The sequence below is a fragment of the Macaca thibetana genome, chromosome 18, assembly GCF_024542745.1.
Source record: "Macaca thibetana thibetana isolate TM-01 chromosome 18, ASM2454274v1, whole genome shotgun sequence".
Taxonomy (NCBI): Eukaryota; Metazoa; Chordata; class Mammalia; order Primates; family Cercopithecidae; genus Macaca; species Macaca thibetana.
Window position 1 is genome coordinate 49,249,591 of NC_065595.1, and position 19,268 is coordinate 49,268,858.

A 19,268-nucleotide genomic window follows, 5' to 3' on the forward strand; every position below is an offset into this window, starting at 1 on the left:
GAATGTAGGAGACTTAGTGTCCCTGGGCTTTGGGAACTAAATACCAGGGGCATCCTCAGGCACTGTGACAACCAAAATGCCTTCCCACCCCTTTGGCTCCCAAACCAATCTCCCTGTGGCAGCCAGGCTGCTTCTCCCTCCCAGGCACCCCATGGTCTGTGGGCTTTTCTGCCTGGCTTTGATCTTGCTTACCAAGTCCTCAATGCCTCTTGCCTCTCTTTTTAACCAGGCAAAATTATACTTAATCACTCAAATCCTATAAAATCCTATCTCTTTTTTCTTGACCCTTTCCTGACCATCTCAACCAAAGCCCATCTTTCATTTATTTAGTGATGTGAATACCTCCCTAAAAACACTTCCTTGGCAATTAGCTTTTTGGGGCTTCTGTTGGCTTGAAGGCCTATCTTCCTATACATTCTTCTGCCTCACTTTCTATGTTCAAGCAACAATGAACGTTTAGGTTCCTCTGCAGAACCATGAACTGTTGTTTTCAGGCCTTTGTAGATGCTCTTCTCTCTACCTAGAATCTATTTCTCTTCTTATCATCTCATTAATTTGTAATTATTCTCAGATACTAGCTGGGATACCCAGTGCTGAGACAGTTGCTCCTTCTGTAGGCTCCATGGTATTATGTTTCTCTATTATTACTCTTCTTACTCTATTGTTACCCATTTGGAAGTTAACTATTTACTTGCTGCACTATTCATTAGACTGTAAGCACCATGTGGGCAGAACATGTCTGGCTTTTTTATAGTTTCCCAGTGTTTAGCACATTGCCTAGCATCAACCAGGGATTCACTAAATACAGGTCATGTGTGTTTGGTTTCTTTTCTTATGGACATTTCTCATCTCACTATAGACCATGGTATGAATTCTTTTGTTCCAGCTTCTTCACTCTAATCACCAAGCTTTGCATATGATAAAAACTTAATAAAAAACAAAACTGAGAAGATAGTTTTTCATCATATACAGACTATATGTTTACAAGCTGTTATCAAAGCTACTGAAATCTGTGGCAGAGTGAAAGGGGAAAAAAAACTGTGATTAAAAATTGCTCAAATAGATCTAAAAGTCCTTTATGCTTTCAATTAAAGTTCCTTCCTTCCTTTCTTCCTTCTTCCCTCCTTCCCTTCCTTCTTTTTTTTTTTGACAGAGTCCCCCTGTCACCCAGGCTGGAGTGCAGTGGCACAATCTCGGCTCACTGCAACCTTCGCCTCCCAGGTTCAAGTGATTCTCGTGCCTCAGCCTCCTGAGTAACTGGGACTACAGGCATGCGTCATCACACCCAGCTAATTTTTTGTATTTGTAGTCGAGGCTGGGTTTCACCATGCTGGCCAGGCTGGTCTCAAACTCTCTGACTTCAGGTGATCCGCCCACCTTGGCCTCCCAAAGTGCTGGGATTACAAGCGTGAGCCACCGTGCCCAGCCTAAAGTTTCTAATTTTAATTACAATTTGGCAGTTTTCAAAAATACCAATCCGTATTCAATGTGTAATTTTTCCCATGTAAATTTTTCTATGTCATAAACTATTTTGCAAAATATAGACCAGTAATTCTCATGCTTGCAACTGTCTGACAATTAGATCAATTGGGAAGTTTCTATAAATACATATTTATATTGTAGTGAGCCTGCCCCAGGGCTCACTACACCCACACACCACAGAATATTAACCTTGGAAATTTTAATCTAGCTTATTGGGGATTTCTAATAATCAGAGAGAATGTAGATCAATGAATGCTCATGTCTTTTTGTAAAGTACTTGCCTTAAGTTATAATTAAAGAAAATTTTTGTTAAGAGCTGCCATTTTCCCATTACCTACTAACTTTTAGAAACAAAAACCAGCAAGAAATCCATGTTTCTAAAATCCTTGGATATGATAATTGATTATTCTTATGGCTTCAATATTCACCATCTAATTTATACTTAAATGTATTCTTTAATATGTGCTATTCAGTTGTATATTAGAACACTAAGCATAACTCTGATATTATTGATAATTTATAGATAGTTGAATCCACTTGTTATGGATCAAATTATGACCTCTAAAAGATAATATATTGAAGTGCTAACCACCAGTACCTCAGAATGTGACCTTATTTGCAAATAGGGTCTCTGTAGATTTAACCAAGTTGAGGTCATTATTTTGGGGTATAATCCAGTACAACCGATGTTCTTATAAAATGGGGAAATTTGGAGAAGGACACAGACATGCACAGAGGCAAGACAATATAAAGAGACAAAAGAGAGAATGCCATGCGCAGATGGAGGATTGGAGTAATGAATGCACCTACAAGAGGAGGAATGCCAAAGATTGCCAACAAACCAGCACACACTTGGAAGAGGAAAGGAAGGAAACTGGTTTCAGAGGGAGCATGGCCTTGCCCACACCTTGATTTTGGATTTCTAGCCTCTGGAACTGTGAGATCACACATTTTTGTTATTTTAAGCCACCCAATTTTTAGCACTTTGTTACAGCAGTCCTAGCAAACTAACACCCTACTAAATATGGCTGCTTACAGTGTGATCTGCTGCCATTGAATCCTTAAAATGTAGTTAGACTTTAAAGCACAAGCTTCATTCGTTGAACCCAAACTTGAAGCAACCATCAGGAAATCTCTCACCCACGAGCCCTCCTTGGCAATTTGGCGAGGCCTCTGAACCCCTTCTCAGATTAACAACTTCAAATTTATAAAATAAAATACAGGGGATTATCAATGAACCCAATTATATTGAAATAGTTATCAGCATTTTAAAAATACCAATTTGTGATACAGCAATATCATGTATTTTGTTATTAACGTATCAAGTAAAAGATCTAGTAGAAAGTCTATTAGTGATGTTGAGAATAAATGGTATTTTGAGATCACCATAAGAAGATATAAAGGTATTTGTTAATTCTATTGTGATAGTCACAGCTACTGCTCACACTACTATGGCAGTGTCTTCCCCACACTCATCATTTAAAGAAATACTACATTTCAGTCAGAAGGTAGTTAAAATATATATGTAATTAATTCCTTGCCATCTCTAGGAACCCCTTGAATTCTATCTGTGAACCATTTGGGAGTCGATGGATTGCAGACAAAGAACGCTTGAAGAGGAAACATTCTCTAATTTTACTCAGAAAATTATTTCTTTTTCCCATTTTGATACAGCTGGCCTAAATGTGTGATAGCTATGTGGGTGACACAGCGACCTTCTGTACTGCTGAGGAAAGCAAAAGGCCACGTGTCATAGACTCCACTGCAGGCTTCGTTCTGAATGGGGTTTGGGTTCAATCAGTATTTACATGAGATTTGAAAGAAGGAAGTGAAACAGAGCTCTGTGCCTGCTGTTTTTCCTGGCAAGCAGATGTGGATGTAAGGAGCTGGATTCTTTGTAGTCATCTTATTATGGCTCTAGTTATTAGATTCGTGAACACCAAGAGGCAAGGTACAAGCATCCATGTTGTTATGCATCCTAGCAGATGTGGCATGCATGGGTCTGCAGGTGGTAGCCAAAGTAGCACCCTGATCACAGCAGTTTCCAGACTGTGGGAGTGGCAGGGCAGTTCCTGGTCACAGGAGAGGCAGCAGCTCCCTAAGCAGTGTGGTACTGCTGTGTGGCTTTGAAGTCATTACTGACAGCTCAAATGGGAGTCTTCTCAATCCTTCCTACACTTAGGTAGTCAGTTTAGTGCCCCGAAATAAACCTATTCTTACTTTAAATAGCTAGAGTAAATTCCGTTACCTGCAACTGAACTCTGACCTAACAGACTACAATTTATATTCCTTCCAGTGAAGGACCTGTTTCCTTGGCAACTACTTCTGTCAGATGAGTTGCTTTCCTTTTTTTTTTTTTTTTAACAAAAAACTACAACTGCAAACACACTGAGGGTAAAATGCTGCATTGCCCACTATTCTCTGGACAAAAATAAACATATTCAAATTTATACTGCAGAAAGTTTTATAGAAAATACATAGAACAGTCCAAGAATTTTGCTCCTGTTCCATTGGCTATAGTCACTTTCTAAAGATGTTTATTACTGCCCAATAAGGTAAAAGTATCAAATTGCTAAAGTGAAAGATATGCCTAATTTGTTTACCTGCTACTCTGTGAGTGTACAAATTGGCCTGATAGCTATATTATTTGAAGATTAAAGGTCTTTTGTTTTCATATATGGAAAGAATATGTAACTCTCAAAGTGAGCAAGGTGTCACACTAGCTTGGAAATTCTTCTTAACCAAGGAAACATCAAGGTGAGAGGATTAGTTGTTTTGCCATCCCGGAGGCTAAAAACGAAGCCCCAAATCATGTTTTAGAAAAGTTTTGTCAACAAAATGAACTTTCATTGAAAGTTACCTCAAAGTTACCTGGGCAAAACGAAATGGATAAATAGAACACGAAAATGAACTGTGTGCTAGGCCTGGACGTCCTAATTATCATGCTCTTCCACCTGAAAGTTCATGGAAATCTCTAGACTGGATTTAGTCACGCCTTTTTCCGTTTTGAGACACACACACACACACACACACACACACACACACACACACGATTTTCTTCCATATCACACCAAAACTCTAGGATAGAAGGGCTCATGTTTTGGAAGTTAGAACTTTGAATACAGTGAATGTATTTGCGTTTTTAATTATTACATAAGAAAACTGAGTATGATTTTGCATCTAATCTCTGTAAACACATATTTGTGAACTCTCTGGAAGGTGAACTCACACCTATATTTTCAGAATAACTGTCACTTTATTAAAACCCATTTAGTAAACCCCTATCAGCGACACACATACGCGCAACCACTTAAACAAAAAACCAACAGTTTAAAATCCAATTTGAGCATAAGAACTCTAGATCCAGGGACTGAACGTCGTCTCCGGGGGTTGAGGGGTGGGGCGTGGAGGAGGGGGCGCTACACTTCCATTTTCTGTAACCTTTTAAACGAATAAGTCTTCAAACTATTACATATGTTTATTATCTTAAATACTGGAAAACTTGTGAAACACCGACTCCATGAACTTTAAGTTAAAACTATATGTGGGTGAGCCACTTATAAGCTTTGTAAATTACACCTTTTTTAAAAAAGAAACTACTTTTAGCCAACTTTTTGCACTCTAAGAATACAAGTATGTTCCTGGTTTCCCCAGTGCACTGGCTTGTGTCGGCGGCTAGAGGAGCTGGGGAATCCTAGGGAAATTCAAGGAACGTGGAAGTGGCGCGAGGTTGTTCCCTACTGCCCCCAGGTTTCTCATCCCGGAGACTCTAAACAAAGCCCCCGACTCCCAGCAATGGTGTTCCCCGCCCCAGGACTCACTACACCCGCACACCACAGAAAAGGGCGCTGGGGCCTGGGTGACGCGGGAAGGAAAACACAACTTCGACAGGTCGCAACCTACTCTCCTGGCTCCAGCCAAGCGGTTTTTCCGAAGCCCCAGGTCGGAACTCGCCGCAGCCTGCCCTGCCCTTTCCCACCTCGGGCAGTAGGAGGGAGCGCCGGGCTGGCGGGCGGCCGGGCGGCTAACACGCACAAGGGCGGCGGGCAAGTCTGGGCGCGAGCTCTAGACCTTGCCCACCGACGCCCTCCCCGGCGGGGGCTCCCCTACCCCGTTCGCGGCACTTACCAGGAGAAGCAGCAGGGCGTACGCGCGTCCCGGGCTCCGCGCCATCGCACCCTCGCCTCCGCCTCCCGCTGTTGCACCGCTCCGCGCCGCCGCCTGCCCCGAGCGCGCACTCGGCTCCTCCCTGGCCCCGGCCCCCGCGGCCCGGCCAGGCCAACCACCCTCTCCCTCCCCGCCCCGAGGCAGTCTTCCCCGTGGCTGCCGCGCGGCCCAGCCCAGCCCAACCCTAAGGCGCGGCTCCAGGTGTGGCCGCTGCGAGAAAATGGAGCCCGGGGCCGGCCCGGGCCGCTCTTACACAGGTGGGGAGTTCCGCTGAGGAGGGAGGCGCGGGGTGGACTCCCGCCCCCTCGCACTCGCACCTGGGACCGTGACGTCCCTGGGTTGCGGACTGTGGGTGGCTGGCCCCGCCCCGCCGTTCTTTCCTTCCCGACCCCCTCCTCTCTGGAGAATGGCGGGAGGAGGGACCCTCCTGGAGGGGCTCGAGCTTGGTAGCGCGCGGATTGCAGGGCCCCGGCCCAAGGACAAAAGCTCCACAGAGCAGAGTCCTGCGGGACTAACCTGCCCAGTGGCTGCGGGGCCAGGACGCCCAGCGCCGCCCAAAGGTCCCGCGCTTTGTGATTGTGCTTTGGGCCCGGAGCGCAGGTGGCGCTGGTGACATGGGGACCCGCGTTCTCAGGGAAGCTGCGACCGCGGTGCGTTCGGCCCCATCTCCGGGAGCGGAGGTCGTGGAGCAGAATTTCAGGTGGCTGTCTCCGCAAAGGCTACTCTTCCCTACGGCCCTTCACTGCTTCCAACATGTTTGCAGCTTATCTGGCTCAGGGAGAAACAATCCCCAGAGGTCAAAAAGGACAATTCTTGGCCTGGGAGAAAACTCTGGGTTTTACGGGACATATATATACTCTTTGACATGATTTACAAATTATATTACACCACTAGCTAGATCAGAGGCCCCGCTCCAAGAGTAACTAGCTGGGTGGCCTGGACTAGCCTCTTTGAGCCTCAGTTTCCAGATCTGTCAAATGGGATTAATACCGACCAACGCACAGGGATGTTTTGAGAACGAAATTGGAACTTAAGCGTTCAATAAATAATTTTTAAAATTAGAACAGTATGGTTGCGAGGTAAGATGTTACACTGAAATCTTCTTGAAAAGCAGAAACTTAGTATGGGCATCCAAACACTAGAATCAGCGCCGGATTAGGAAACTTGCAAGAAATGTAACGACTGGAAGTAGCTGACGAGCCTATTCTGTGCGGGCAAGGGGAGAAGACAAGACGCAGACACACAATACCTTTAAGGGTAAACAACCTTTATCCCAATTACATGGCAATGCGGATATAATAAGGGAATGATATACTAAGCAAATTGCAATGGGAAGGGGAGAAGGGAAAAGATATATTTATATTTACACTCACCAGACTGTGGAGGATTCGCCACCAGACCCGGAAGCAACAGCCTGGGCTCCAGAGGCGGACACTACACTCACCAGACTACAGAGGATTCTCGAAGTTTCTGCATGCTCTGGGACCCTAGCTCTTTTTGTAACCAGTTGTTTGGCATGAGACCCAGTGACAAGGGCCCTTCCCGACTGGGCTCAAGGAACACAAAAAGGTCAACTTGTTTTTGCGATTGTCTGTTGTTTAACAACAACTAACAAATAGGAATAGATTAAATAGAGATTTCTTTGAAATAGAGCTGGATGAATTCCTCAAGGGGCTCACACTTGGTGACCATTGTTCCTGTCCATGTTCAGTTGAGTTCAAATTTAATATTGAACTTTTCCTCCACGTTCAGCTTCAATTTGATAATCAATTGCAGGAAAATACCCCTACAGATACATGGGGAAGGCATAGTTGATCTAGATTACAGATACAGGGTAAACACAGGAGAATTAAAAGCAACAATAATAACCACACCACCATGGCTTTGCAAGGAGAGTAATATTGTAAGAATTGTCAGGGATATACCCATAACATCCAGTACGCAGTAAGGCGCAAACCCCTCGTTGGGTTGCAGTAAGCATATCTAATGCCATTCCATTTGCAACACAACAGTACGCAGCTGAGCAAATTCATCTGCTAACAACATACGTCCAGTGCTACTATCATTAAGAGCTTTTCTTAGAAGTAAGCTTAATATTTTAATTGGTTGCTGAAGCAGGATTACATCGGCCGCAGGGGAGAATACTGTGATAGGGTACCACCCCTAGGGAGTCGGGTGCACTCGTAACCAGGGATGTTTGTGAGCATCTAGATTACTGGGGAGGGCAATATTATCCCGGATGGTGAATGGAATTAATGGCTATCCCAAAGTGCATCTCCCCATCCAATGTGGGGGCAGGTATTGCCACCCATAGGATCCGCACACCCAGAGGGCCCCCCAGGGGATAGCAATGGAATTACTGTAATCATAGTGTACTCATGTGTTATAAAAGTAGGAAAAAGACTGTGTTTCACTGGGGATAATGTTGATTTGGAGCGTGTGTTGACAGTGTCTGGCAGTAGAAACCCCAGAGCACCAAGCCTTGGTTTGGTCAAAGAAAGTCCAGGTTGGATTGCAAGTGTTGTTGTTGTGGTCCCATTTGTAGCGACATAGTCATTCAGAAATGTTAGCAGGGAGGATTCTCCAAGGTAGCCCATTCCCAGCGGCCTCCAGCAAATCAACGCACAGCCAACATAGACTGCGATTGGCTTCTTCTGCAGCGGTGGCTACCCAGTTGATGAATTTAATCTTGGCCTCAGACACAAAGACACAGGTGCTGACCATTAGTAGATAGGTTATTCCCTGTGATAACAAAAACGGAGGGGAATATGATATTATTTTTCATCTTTAGGAAATTGTACTCTGCTTCATTTTCTGCTCCTATAGCTACAAGGTCACCAGTCTTAAGGGTGGGACCTGATGGATGCTGTACCCAAATTTTGGCTCTAGGATTTTGGCTCCAGGATCTGAATTCCCCAGTTCTGTATGTAGCAGCCTCTGTTGGGGCAGAGATTTCCTCAGGGGTAATTGTTGACAAGGTTCCACTAACAATTGAGCAACTCGCATCTGAGGTTTTATAGCAAAAGAATCTGGAGTGGTATTGTATAAAATGATCTTTAACTCTCCCTGGTAATCACTATCAATTATACCATACGTTATAAAGCCTCTCATTGCAAGTCTTGAACATGTTGTAATCCATTCGTCCACATTCAAGTTTGCAATTATGGTGGAAATTTTGGCCTGTTGATCTGCCTGCTGATGAAATAGTCTTTCAAGAGAAAACAGAGACGCATGAGCATCAACATGGAAAACAGTGATAATGGTAGTGTGTGCCAGGATTCAGATGTCTTCCCTGCATTGTTTACCCCAAACCTCTTTGTTCCCAATTAACCATTTGTTTTGTTGCCGTTGGGGCATCCAGGTAGGAAGAACATTTGCTACTGACCAAGAGTTGGTATTCAAGTGACAAATCCCTCTGGCCTCCTCCTGAATAGCTCAGAGGACCACTACTAGTTCAGCCAACTGGCTGCTCCCACCCCTTCCTTCATCAGAAATGCTTATGCTTTTTAACAGGGTTATGAGCCATCACCTTCTAGCATCGGGTCCCATCAATGTATTTGGTAGATCCATCAGTAAACCAAGCATGTTTCTGATCCTCTGGGCTTAGTTCTTTAAAGGATTTGCCCCATTGGACGGGGGAGGTTTCCTTCCCTATCTGTAGGACTTGCTTGGTGATTTCCTGAGCTGGCAAGTTTTGTATATCTTCATGTAAAAGTGATACCCCCGTTGGTTTTGGCTTAGCCTGGTCTTGTATGTACCATTTCCACTTGATGATGCTACTTTCCCTATCTGGTGAACTTTGGGGGAACTCATGACCCAAGTCATAATAGGAATTTCAGGCCTCATAAAGACATCATGGTTGAAGCAGAGGTGTGCCATTCCAGCAAAGCCCAATAGCAAGCTAACAATTGCTTCTAGAAAGGTGTATAAGCTTTGCCATCCTCTGGCAGTTTTCAGGTCCAAAACCCCACAGGTACTGTCTTCCCATCTTGTTTCTGCCTAAGGCTCTGATTAGCATGTTGATCTAGGACAGTTACTTGCAGTTCTGCTGGGCCATCCTGTATGGGCCATAGATCCAGGACCAGTTGCACTGCTTGTTTAGCTTGTTCAAAAGCCATGCTCTCTTCCTCTCCCCAGTGAAAGTCATAGCCTTTTCTAGTGACTGCGTGCAGAGGTTGTAAAATGTTACCCAAGTGGGGAATATAATGTCTCCAGAATCCAAGCAAGGCAATAAATTTCTGGACCTCCTTTTTAGTGGTAGGAGTTGCAAATTCTAGTATTTTAGCTTAGCCTTTGGTAAAATGGACTATTTCCCTGCATTCCATAGGATGCCAAGAAATTTTACAATTTGTGTAGGTCCTTGAATTTTACTGGGGTTAATTTCCCATTCTTGAGACAGGAGCTGGGTTTTACCTGCTCCAATCCCCAGCTCACTAGTTTTTCAGTTTTACCCTGGCTGGGCCACTTGAACAACTGCTTTTTTTAGCAATAGTCTGATAGCTTTGAGCCTGATTAGTCAAGACATAGGCCTGGCATTGGGCCAGGGTGAGTCTGGAAGTCAGATTAGCATTTTCCTTTTCCAGCTTACATTTCTCTTGTAGCAACCAGTCCTTATCTTGATACATTAACTTATAAGCAGTAAGCAAGCACCATCCACACCAGGAATTTCCCTCAGTTTCTTCTTTACCAACTGAGATTCCCTCCAGCACCTCATGCACAGCCAATGGCTCAAAATGCACTAATTTAGATTCCCAATATTCACACAGTCCAGTTCCGTTAGATCACTCAGTGACCAAGGAGGAGAAGTCGGTGAGTTCCCATCCCAGGATATGGGGACCTCCCAGCCCGATCCTTGTGGTGGAAAAATGGCATGCTTTCACTTTCGGATCCTGTTCATGACCACAAAAACGTTTTGTGCTGGAGACCTGCGAGGGGAGAAGGCATGCACAATACTTTTAACAGTAAACAAACTTTATCCCACGTAAATGGCAATGCAGATATAATAAACAAATGATACAATAAGCCAATGATATAATAAGAAAATTGATATAATAAGCAAATTGATATAATAAGCAAATTGCAATGGGAAGGAGAGAAGGGAAAAGATAAATATATATGTGTGTGTGTATATATATATTTATATTACCTAGACTATGGAGGATTCATCACCAGACAGGGAAGCAACAGCCTGATCTCCAGAGTCGGCCACTCATCCGTACACTGACAAGGAGATGTCTCATGAAGCTTTGGTGCAGTCTGGGACTGTAACCAGTTGTTTGACATGAGGCCCAGTCACCAGGGCCCTTCACGACTGGGCTCAAGTAACACAAAAGGTCAACTTGTTTTTGCGATTGTCTGTTGTTTTTCAATAACTAGTGTATAGGTATAGATTGAAATAGAGATTTCTTCAAAACAGTGCTGGATGAATTCCTCAAGGGGCTCACACAACCTCTTCCAGGACTTGATGACCATTGTTTGTGTCCATGTTCAACTGAGTTCAAATGTAATATTTAACTTTTTTCCCACGCCTATATAAGCATAAAGGGTTATTTGGAGACTAGAAAGAGAGGTTTGGCATTAAATTTGGCTCAAATAGTAGAGTTACTTCTGTGGTTCAAAGTGCCCCCTCACCCTCTGGCAGCATCTCCCAAGTGCCAATCTTCAAGATCTAGTAAGGTCACCACCTCCTCTTTACACTCTTTCTTCCCAGGCCCCCAAGGACCACTGCCTATTTGAGCTGAGAGAAGCACATTGTCCGTATGTTTGGGGCTTAGCTGCTGAGTAGATTTTCTCTTGCAGTTACTTAAGTGACGGTGGCTGAATTAGTTGAGGACTTAGCTCATCACTCTGCTCAGAAGTGCCCCAAACTGTGCTGTGTACTGTGGGATACTCTCAGTAAACTTTTTTACATAATTGAATCTGGAGAAAATATGTCTCAATTTCCACTGCTTTCTCTTGAGCTAGATGGGGGTATTAGCACACCTTGGTGACACTTCTCATTTGCCATCATGCTGGGAGCACTCCTGATTTAAGAAGTGAGGCTTTTACCAAATCACTTGCAGAAATAATTGTAGGAAACTATATGTCAGTCCTGCCTTAAATTTGTGCCCTTGCAATTGAGTCCTATAGAGAAGTATTTATGCTTCATTATGAAGACTTCGGTTTCTATTCAGCAATGAAGATAATCGTAGCTTCCAGAATGAGAAATAGCCAATGCAAACTTTATTTCTGTTGTATTTTCAACCTCCCCTGAAGGCTGTCAAAGTTAGTTTCAAGGTAGTATTCCTTCTATAAGACATTTTCCCCAGGACTTTGAGAGAAGGTGCCAATATGTCATCCAATGCCATGTCACTCCTGAATTAGTTCTACTTTAAAAAATCTAAAACTTATGACTCAGGGAGCTGAAGGGACTTATTGAGAATCAGATGTTTCACAGCTATCTCTCTGGCTCCTAACTTCTTTATGCTGGGGTTAGAGTAAATCTCTTTTGTACATCTCTGTGCACAAAAATAAATGTAACCATTACCAACAAAGGACTAAGGATTTGTTTACAATACATTGAAGTGTTAAATAGGTTGTGAAAATTTTAACTTTCCTCCCCTAAGTTCGTTGAACATTATGGTAAATGTACTTTTCTTAAGACATTTAGAATGGATTGGTTCAAAACATATTTTATGCAAATAATAATTACCTTTAACATCTAGATATATTCAAAATATCTACCTGAATTTATGTTTTCCAGAATACTTTGCTTCACACACATACGCAGATGAGAATAATCTTCAACTGATTAGCTCATTAAAATCACCTCTTTAATATGATCTAAAACAAAAAATACTTTAAAGGGTTTCAGAAAGATCCATGAAAATTAATATATTTTTTTCTACTAACACTTCCTCATTACTCCCAACACATCCTAGCATTAAGTATTACTTTAGAAATGGACAGTTCTTTGCTAAAGGTCTGATAAGTGGCTGACCACTTAATTCCAGTGAAAATTTCATGAGTATATGTATTAGATTTAATGTTTCGGAGGTGAGAGCTAAATCTGGTTGCTATCCTTTTAAAATGCCTTATAAACAAATCATAGAGTTGTGTAGCTGTTATAAAAAAAGGTTATCATGGTCAGGAGGATTACTCATAGAATGTTGATTACTAAAGGGCGTATGGACACAGGACAAAATATGAAATACTCCCAGGTAATCTGAGAAGGGAAATACAAGGAGGAATCTGTTTTTTGGTTTAGCTCTACTAGTTTATTCAATATTTACCTTGTCCCTGTTCAACAAACATTTAATTTTCATTTTATTGGGAATGCAAAATTAAATGTTTTCCCATATCCAAAGAAACAAGAATACATGCTTATAAAATAATATAACTATAATTACTTACAAAATAAAATAATATAACCGCCGTGGTAGAACTACACATGCAGTATAATATGAACAATGAAGAAGTTTCCCACCTCACACTTTGGACAATGGGATTAGAAAAGGCTTCTTGGAGGAAGTTTGGTGAAGTGATTCTTAAAGGATGAGTAATTGTGAACCAGGTGTTGAACCTGCCTGGGCAGAGGAACTTAAAGCATAGACGCTGTTGATGAAGAGTCAGGGCTTTTGCTTTAGCTGTGAAAAAAGCTTTCTTTTCATCATGATGACACAAAAAGGGAAATCAGAAGTAAAAACTTCTCTTTTGGTAAAAACATGTTGAATTTGAGACATTAGAACAAAATCCAATTCGAAAAGCCTAGCAAGTCATTTGAAATGAGAAAGGACAACTGCACTGCAAATAGATTTGGGTAGCAGAAATAGTCACCTTATTTTGTTCCCATCTCACTGACTGTTCTTTCTCAATCCATTTCTTACCCTTTGCTGCTTGTAAAATGTGTGTGTCTTCTGAGTTCTGTACTTTGCTTCTTTTCTTCTTAGTAGCAGGTATGATTCTGTGGTCACTTCCATTGTGTAAACTTAGCTTTCTTTCTCAAGCTCGAATCATGGGACACCACTACTTGGGTATTTCATGGGAACCTCACACTTTCATAATAATTTTGTAGGGATATCAAACAGCATATTGACAAAAAAGCATTCCCTCTGGTATGGTTTGGCTGTGTCCCCCACCTAAATGTCATCTCGAATTTTAGCTCCCGTAATTCCCACGGTTTGTGGGAGGGACCTGGTGGGAGATAATTGAATCATGGGGGCAGTTTCCCCCGTACTGTTCTCATGGTAGTGAATAAGTCTCACAAGATCTGATGGTTTTATAATGGGTTTCCTCTTTTGCTTGACTGTCATTCTTTCTTGTCTCCCTTCATGTAAGACGTGCCTTTGCTTCTCTTTTGCCATGATTGTGAGGCCTCCCCAGCCATGTAGAACTGTGAGCTTACTAAACCTCTTTCCTTTATAAATTACCCAGTCTCAGGTTTGTCTTTATTAGCAGCACGAGAACAGATTCATACATCCTCTCTTTACTATCTCTCTAGTGCAAGCTTGCTACTTCCTCATATGCCCCACTCAGTCAATGGCAGCCTTGCGAACTTGGCCACTCACGCTAGGACCTGAGTGGCATCCTCTATTCCTTTTTCTATGCTCTCCGTGTCTAGTTACTTACCTCTCCTTCAGTGCACTGTGGCTCTATCCCAGATGACTCATACAACCTGCATAGCAGCAATCACATTGTAGTTTATGGTTATTTCATCCACGTCTACTACTCCACCCATTTCTTTTTCTCAAAGCTGTTCCTTCTTTGAGAGCAGAGGCTGTATGATATTCACAGTGGGCCCAACCCTCAACATCCAGCACATATCAGATGATCAATTAAGATCTGTTGAAATAAGACCACACAGGAAGGGATTAATTTTAACTAAAAAAGGAGTATTATGAGGAAAAGTGTTTGGAATATCCACTGTGGGTGAATTAGCAGAGGCTCTGGTAAGAAAATGTTGGTCTGTGATATGTGTGTGTACATGCATTTGCACATACATGCACACATGTTAGTTGTGCACATGTGTTTTCCCTAACACTGCAGCCCAGGGCAGAATAAGGATGGCAGCTGGTAGGTGTAAGTCAGGGTTGTAGAGTGGCCTGACGGACAGTTAAGAGGTGTAAGTATCCAGGAAAGATCAACTATTATTTTGATGTTTTTCTAGGTCCACATTGACAACATCTTATGGAAATATCTATGTAAAACATCTATAAAGAGAACTGAGCTAGGCACTGAGGACAATATCACACATACAAAGATGATAAACAAGATCTATAACAAAAGGCTGAAAGTGCTGGGAATATTTAACCTAGTAAAGAATAAAGTGGTCAGGTGCAGTGGCTCAAGCCCATAATCCCAGCACTTTGGGAGACCTAGGTGGGTGAACCACCTGAGATCAGCAGTTGAAGACCAGCCCAACCAACATGGTGAAACCCCATCTCTGCTAAATATAAAAAATTAGCTGAGCGTGATGGTGCATGCCTGTAATCCCAGCTACTTGGGAGGCTGAGGCAGGAGAATTGCTTGAACCTGGGAGGTGAAGGTTGCAGTGAGTCGAGATTGCACCTGTGCACTCCAGCCTGAGCAACAAGAGTGAAACTCCGTCTCAAAAAAAAAAAAAAAAAAAAAAAAAGAATAAAGTGACAGTATCAGAAAAATAATATAAAAGCCCTAAAAATCATTTCTGTAAGGAATATATTCCTATTGCTTCTTTAAGAGGAAATATGTTTAAGTTTCAGAGGAAAAGGTTTAGGTTAGAAACTGTAACTTTCCATTCCATAAAAAAAGCTTTATGAAAAGAAAAGAAAAAAGGTATAAGTATCCAGGATACTCCTGGAATTGAGTGTGGTCACGAGGAAGACAGACAGGCTAAATGAAGCTGGAGGAGCTCAGGGGCCAGCTGAGAATAGACAGTTCGTTACATTGGCCCTGGAGAAATGGGAGAGGATCGTCCTTCCCCTCAATCCTGGAGAAAGACCCATGATCCTATTCCATGTAAGACAAGGCATGGATGACAGCACCAACATTTGGAGTCAGGACCTTGAAATTCTTATGGACTCTCCAGTTAGATGGACCGAGAGCTGCTTCTGCCTTAGGTGGCGAGAACTTGGCCAACTTGGGGGTGGAGGAGGCCTCTAATAAGAGAGTGGGAAAAGTTATGTTGACTTTCCCAGTTAGAACTCCCAGGATAATAAAGCCCAGCAGACTAGAAGCCCTATTTTCTAGCACAGAGAAGCCAGCACGCCCTTAATGAACAGTCCCCACATTCTGGGGGAGCAAAAATAGGCAGCCCTGAGATCACAGCCACAGACGTCAATATCCCGAAAGAGTGAGAGTCCCAGTGCCGTGAGTCACAGTGTCTCACTGAGCTTTCCCCACGTGTTCCTCCTGGTGAGTCAGTATACATGGACTGACTGCTTTGGATGCAAAGTCTCTGAGCCAAGCTGTTTTAAGGAAATTGTTAACATTGTTCATGAGGTAGAGGAGAATTAGGGAAAAACAATGATAGTTGCACAATAGGATTTGGTGCAGTAGAGGAAACAAAATGGTCTATTCTTGGGAATCAGTAGGGTGTTGAACACATCTCATGCAATCTTTTTTGAACTAAGTCACACTAGTTTAAAAATGTGATCAGAATATAATAATGCTGGATTGAGGCAATTATGAAACAGGCAACTGCCTGGGAAACCCCAGCAAGGCCTGGAGGCCCCAACATAAGGCCTCTCCCGTTCACTGATTAGTGTTGGCATTCCTTCAGCAGAAGGCTTCCTTGGAGTGCGTATTACTGGGAGGGCAGCATGCTGATCCATTGTCAGTTACTTACATCTTAGTCTAATGCCACAGGTTCACCAGGCACGCCTCACCTCGGAGGCTTGCATTTGTGGTTCCTTTTCCCTGGAAGGTTCTGCTCCAGAAATGTACAAGGTCTTTTCCATCGCTCTTCACTTTTCTCCCCTTAAATGTGACCTTCTCAGTAAGGACATTCCCTGACCAATGATTTTTAAAATTGTAATTACCCCCGTCCCCCACCCCACCACCTGCCCGTGCCCAGAGCTCCCCATCCTCTTTTTCTCTTCTAAAAGACTGTGTTTTAACTTATTTCTTATCTGTTGCCATTCCCTAGGATGTAAACTTTGTGAGGGCTGGGCTTTTTTCCTGTGAACTGCCATGTATCCTGCAAATAAAACAGTGCCTGGCCCAATGTAGGCCTTTAGTAAATCCCAGCCGAATGTGTAAATAAATGAGTAAGTGAAGAAATTTTCAAGGTTATTTTGGAAGAGAGAGAGAGAGAGAGAGAGTAAAATGAGGGTAAAGGGGAAAAGGAGAAGAGAACGTTGGATTCATGGAATCCAACTCATGAGTGACTGTCACCAAACCGGGGCGGGGGTGTGATGGGAGGCCTGGCTCACTGTGGACAAAATTGCTCTACCTCACAATTTCATCAAGGGTGGGCATTGCTAAGACTGCTGGGACAGGGTGAAGTGAAGGAGTTCAGAGGCCAGTGGAGAACACTACTGTGTTCTTCCTCTGCTTTAAGGCTCCCTTCCTTGCAGGGGGAACCAAGGAAGAAAACATTAACAACATGAAAAATCCTCCTTCTCCCTGGAAATGAACAAAGTGTGCATTCACTAAAGGAGTGCAACACTGGGGAAAGCTGGTTTTATCTACTCATGACAAATCTATTATTTTGGTTTCACCCTAGGTTTTGTTTATGGAAGTTCTTGGAAAGATAAGGGAAATAGCAAAGAAAGAGAGCAGGGGAGTCCTCGGTTGCTAACAACAGTCCTGGACTGGAATCCATCACCAGCATGACAGGGCTTGCAGAGTTTTAGGGCAGGCACAGCAGTACTTACTGAGTGTCAGACAGAAACCACCACACTGACCCATTGTGACTAATGAGCTTAGGGAGATACCCAGAAATAAATAAATAAATAACCCTCAGAAGACAGAAAAAACAAACAAAACTGGTTTTTGGCAATTATTTCATTCGTTCGTAGATAGACAATGACATTCTTATGTGCGAGGAAAAAGTGAAATAGAAGCAATGCAGTAGCTTTGGAGAGTGAACCCGGAAGTAAAATAGTGGGTTTAAAAATCTTTCCAAATGACCTAGAACGATCATTGTAAGTACTTTGGTTGAGAGATACACAATTTCAAAAGTACATGATTTTCATTCTAAAGAAAAAGCAAGAATTTAAAGTAATTAAATTATTTATTTTAATTGACTTTACAAATTAGTCTTTTTGGTGGTGGCTTGAAAATTTCAGTCAACGTACTAATTTGTTAATAGTAACAGTCTGAAATTTGTGAAGGATTTACTTTGTTAAAATGATTGGAGCACATTTAAGGCTATTCAATAATGAACTTACCCACTTGTGTTCTGCTATTCTTCTCAGGCTGAGGAGGAACATGGGTTCCACCAGGGAAGGAGATGGGAACCTTAGCCTTGATCACAGGGCTTCTCCATCTGAGGGTGTGAGCTTGTGAATGTCATCTACTTTTGAGGACATACTTCATGAACTGTGCTGACTACAATTACAATATTGTTATTCTTGAATCCCAGGTTGGATATTGTGAATGGCAAATTATTTCTATCTAGTAACTTTACTTCTGTAGCAAAAGTAATTGAAAACCCCGTAACATGATAAATAATAATTTAATTAACTTAGTTATCTGTACACAGCCAGGGAACTGGAGAGTCGAAGTAGTCTTTCAAATATTATAATAGAAGAGAACCAAAACATTGTCTCTGGATGTCTAGAATTTCAGGAAAAAAAATTTTTTTTTTTTTGAGACAGAGTCTTGCTTTCTCACCCAGGCTGGAGTACAGTGGCACGATCTCAGCTCACTGCAGCCTCTGCCTTCTGGGTTTAAGTGGTTCTCCTGCCTCAGCCTCCTGAGTAGCTGGGATTACAGGCAGATGATACCATGCTTGGCTAATTTTTGTATTTTAGTAGAGACAGGGTTTCACCATGTTGGTCAGGCTAGTCTCGAACTCCTGACCTCGTGATCCACCCGCCTCAGCCTCCCAAAGTGCTGAGATTACAGGCATGAGCCACTGTGCCTGGCTGAAAATATTTGTTTTTAAACCCATTTTGTTCAAATTATATAGCCTTTTTTTTTTTTTTTTTTTAGTACACCTAGATTGAGTTATATCACCTCTTCTAATTCTCACTCCAAGTGGAGGTTTTATGAGACAGAGATATGTTTAAAGATTAAGCAAACTGATTAAGCAAAAAAAGTTTGATACAAAGAAGGCAATGGGAAAAAAATTGCTCTAGATAGTTTAGATGTAATGCTCACAATGACCCTTTTCAGCTTGTCCGAGGACAATTGTGGTTAAAATTTTAAAAAATGACTGTGTTCACTATGGACATTACTGTGTATCTTGAAAGCTGACCCCTTACTTAGCTAGGCAATCTTCTGCACATTTACTGTAATGTCTTCCTCCTCCCAATGGCCGTCTCTGCAGCTGGAACAATATGTGAATGACATTATACCTTTGGAGAGAGTTACACCCATTTGATGCAGAATCAGCTACAATAAAGTTACGTCAGTCAACAAAGACTGCTTATGATTAATTCTCTTATGAGTATGAGAGAGGAAGAAAGTGTATCATTGTACTTCTTTCTTAACTG

The 19,268-nt window shown here is 42.4% G+C and overlaps 2 protein-coding genes across 23 annotated transcripts in view; both read right to left on the reverse strand.

Annotated features, from left to right (window-relative positions):
• Positions 1 to 5,730, reverse strand: part of DSG2 (desmoglein 2) — a 52,843-nt gene extending 47,113 nt beyond the window's left edge. Inside the window, exon 1 of the mRNA XM_050768261.1 lies at positions 5,611 to 5,730. Within this exon, the coding sequence (XP_050624218.1) occupies positions 5,611 to 5,655 (45 nt within the window). The 5' untranslated portion in view covers positions 5,656 to 5,730. The remainder of the gene's footprint in view (positions 1 to 5,610) is intronic.
• TTR (transthyretin) overlaps positions 1 to 19,268 on the reverse strand; it is a 1,143,467-nt gene that overhangs the window by 95,128 nt on the left and 1,029,071 nt on the right. Inside the window, exon 1 of one of the 22 annotated variants that reach the window (XM_050768285.1) lies at positions 11,272 to 11,275. The exons of 20 other annotated variants lie outside the window; for them this stretch is intronic. The gene's annotated coding sequence lies outside the window, so the exon portion shown is untranslated. Of the gene's footprint in view, positions 1 to 5,742; positions 5,747 to 11,271; positions 11,276 to 19,268 lie in introns of those variants that run through there. One more of the 22 variants, XM_050768292.1, reaches the window with a different exon arrangement.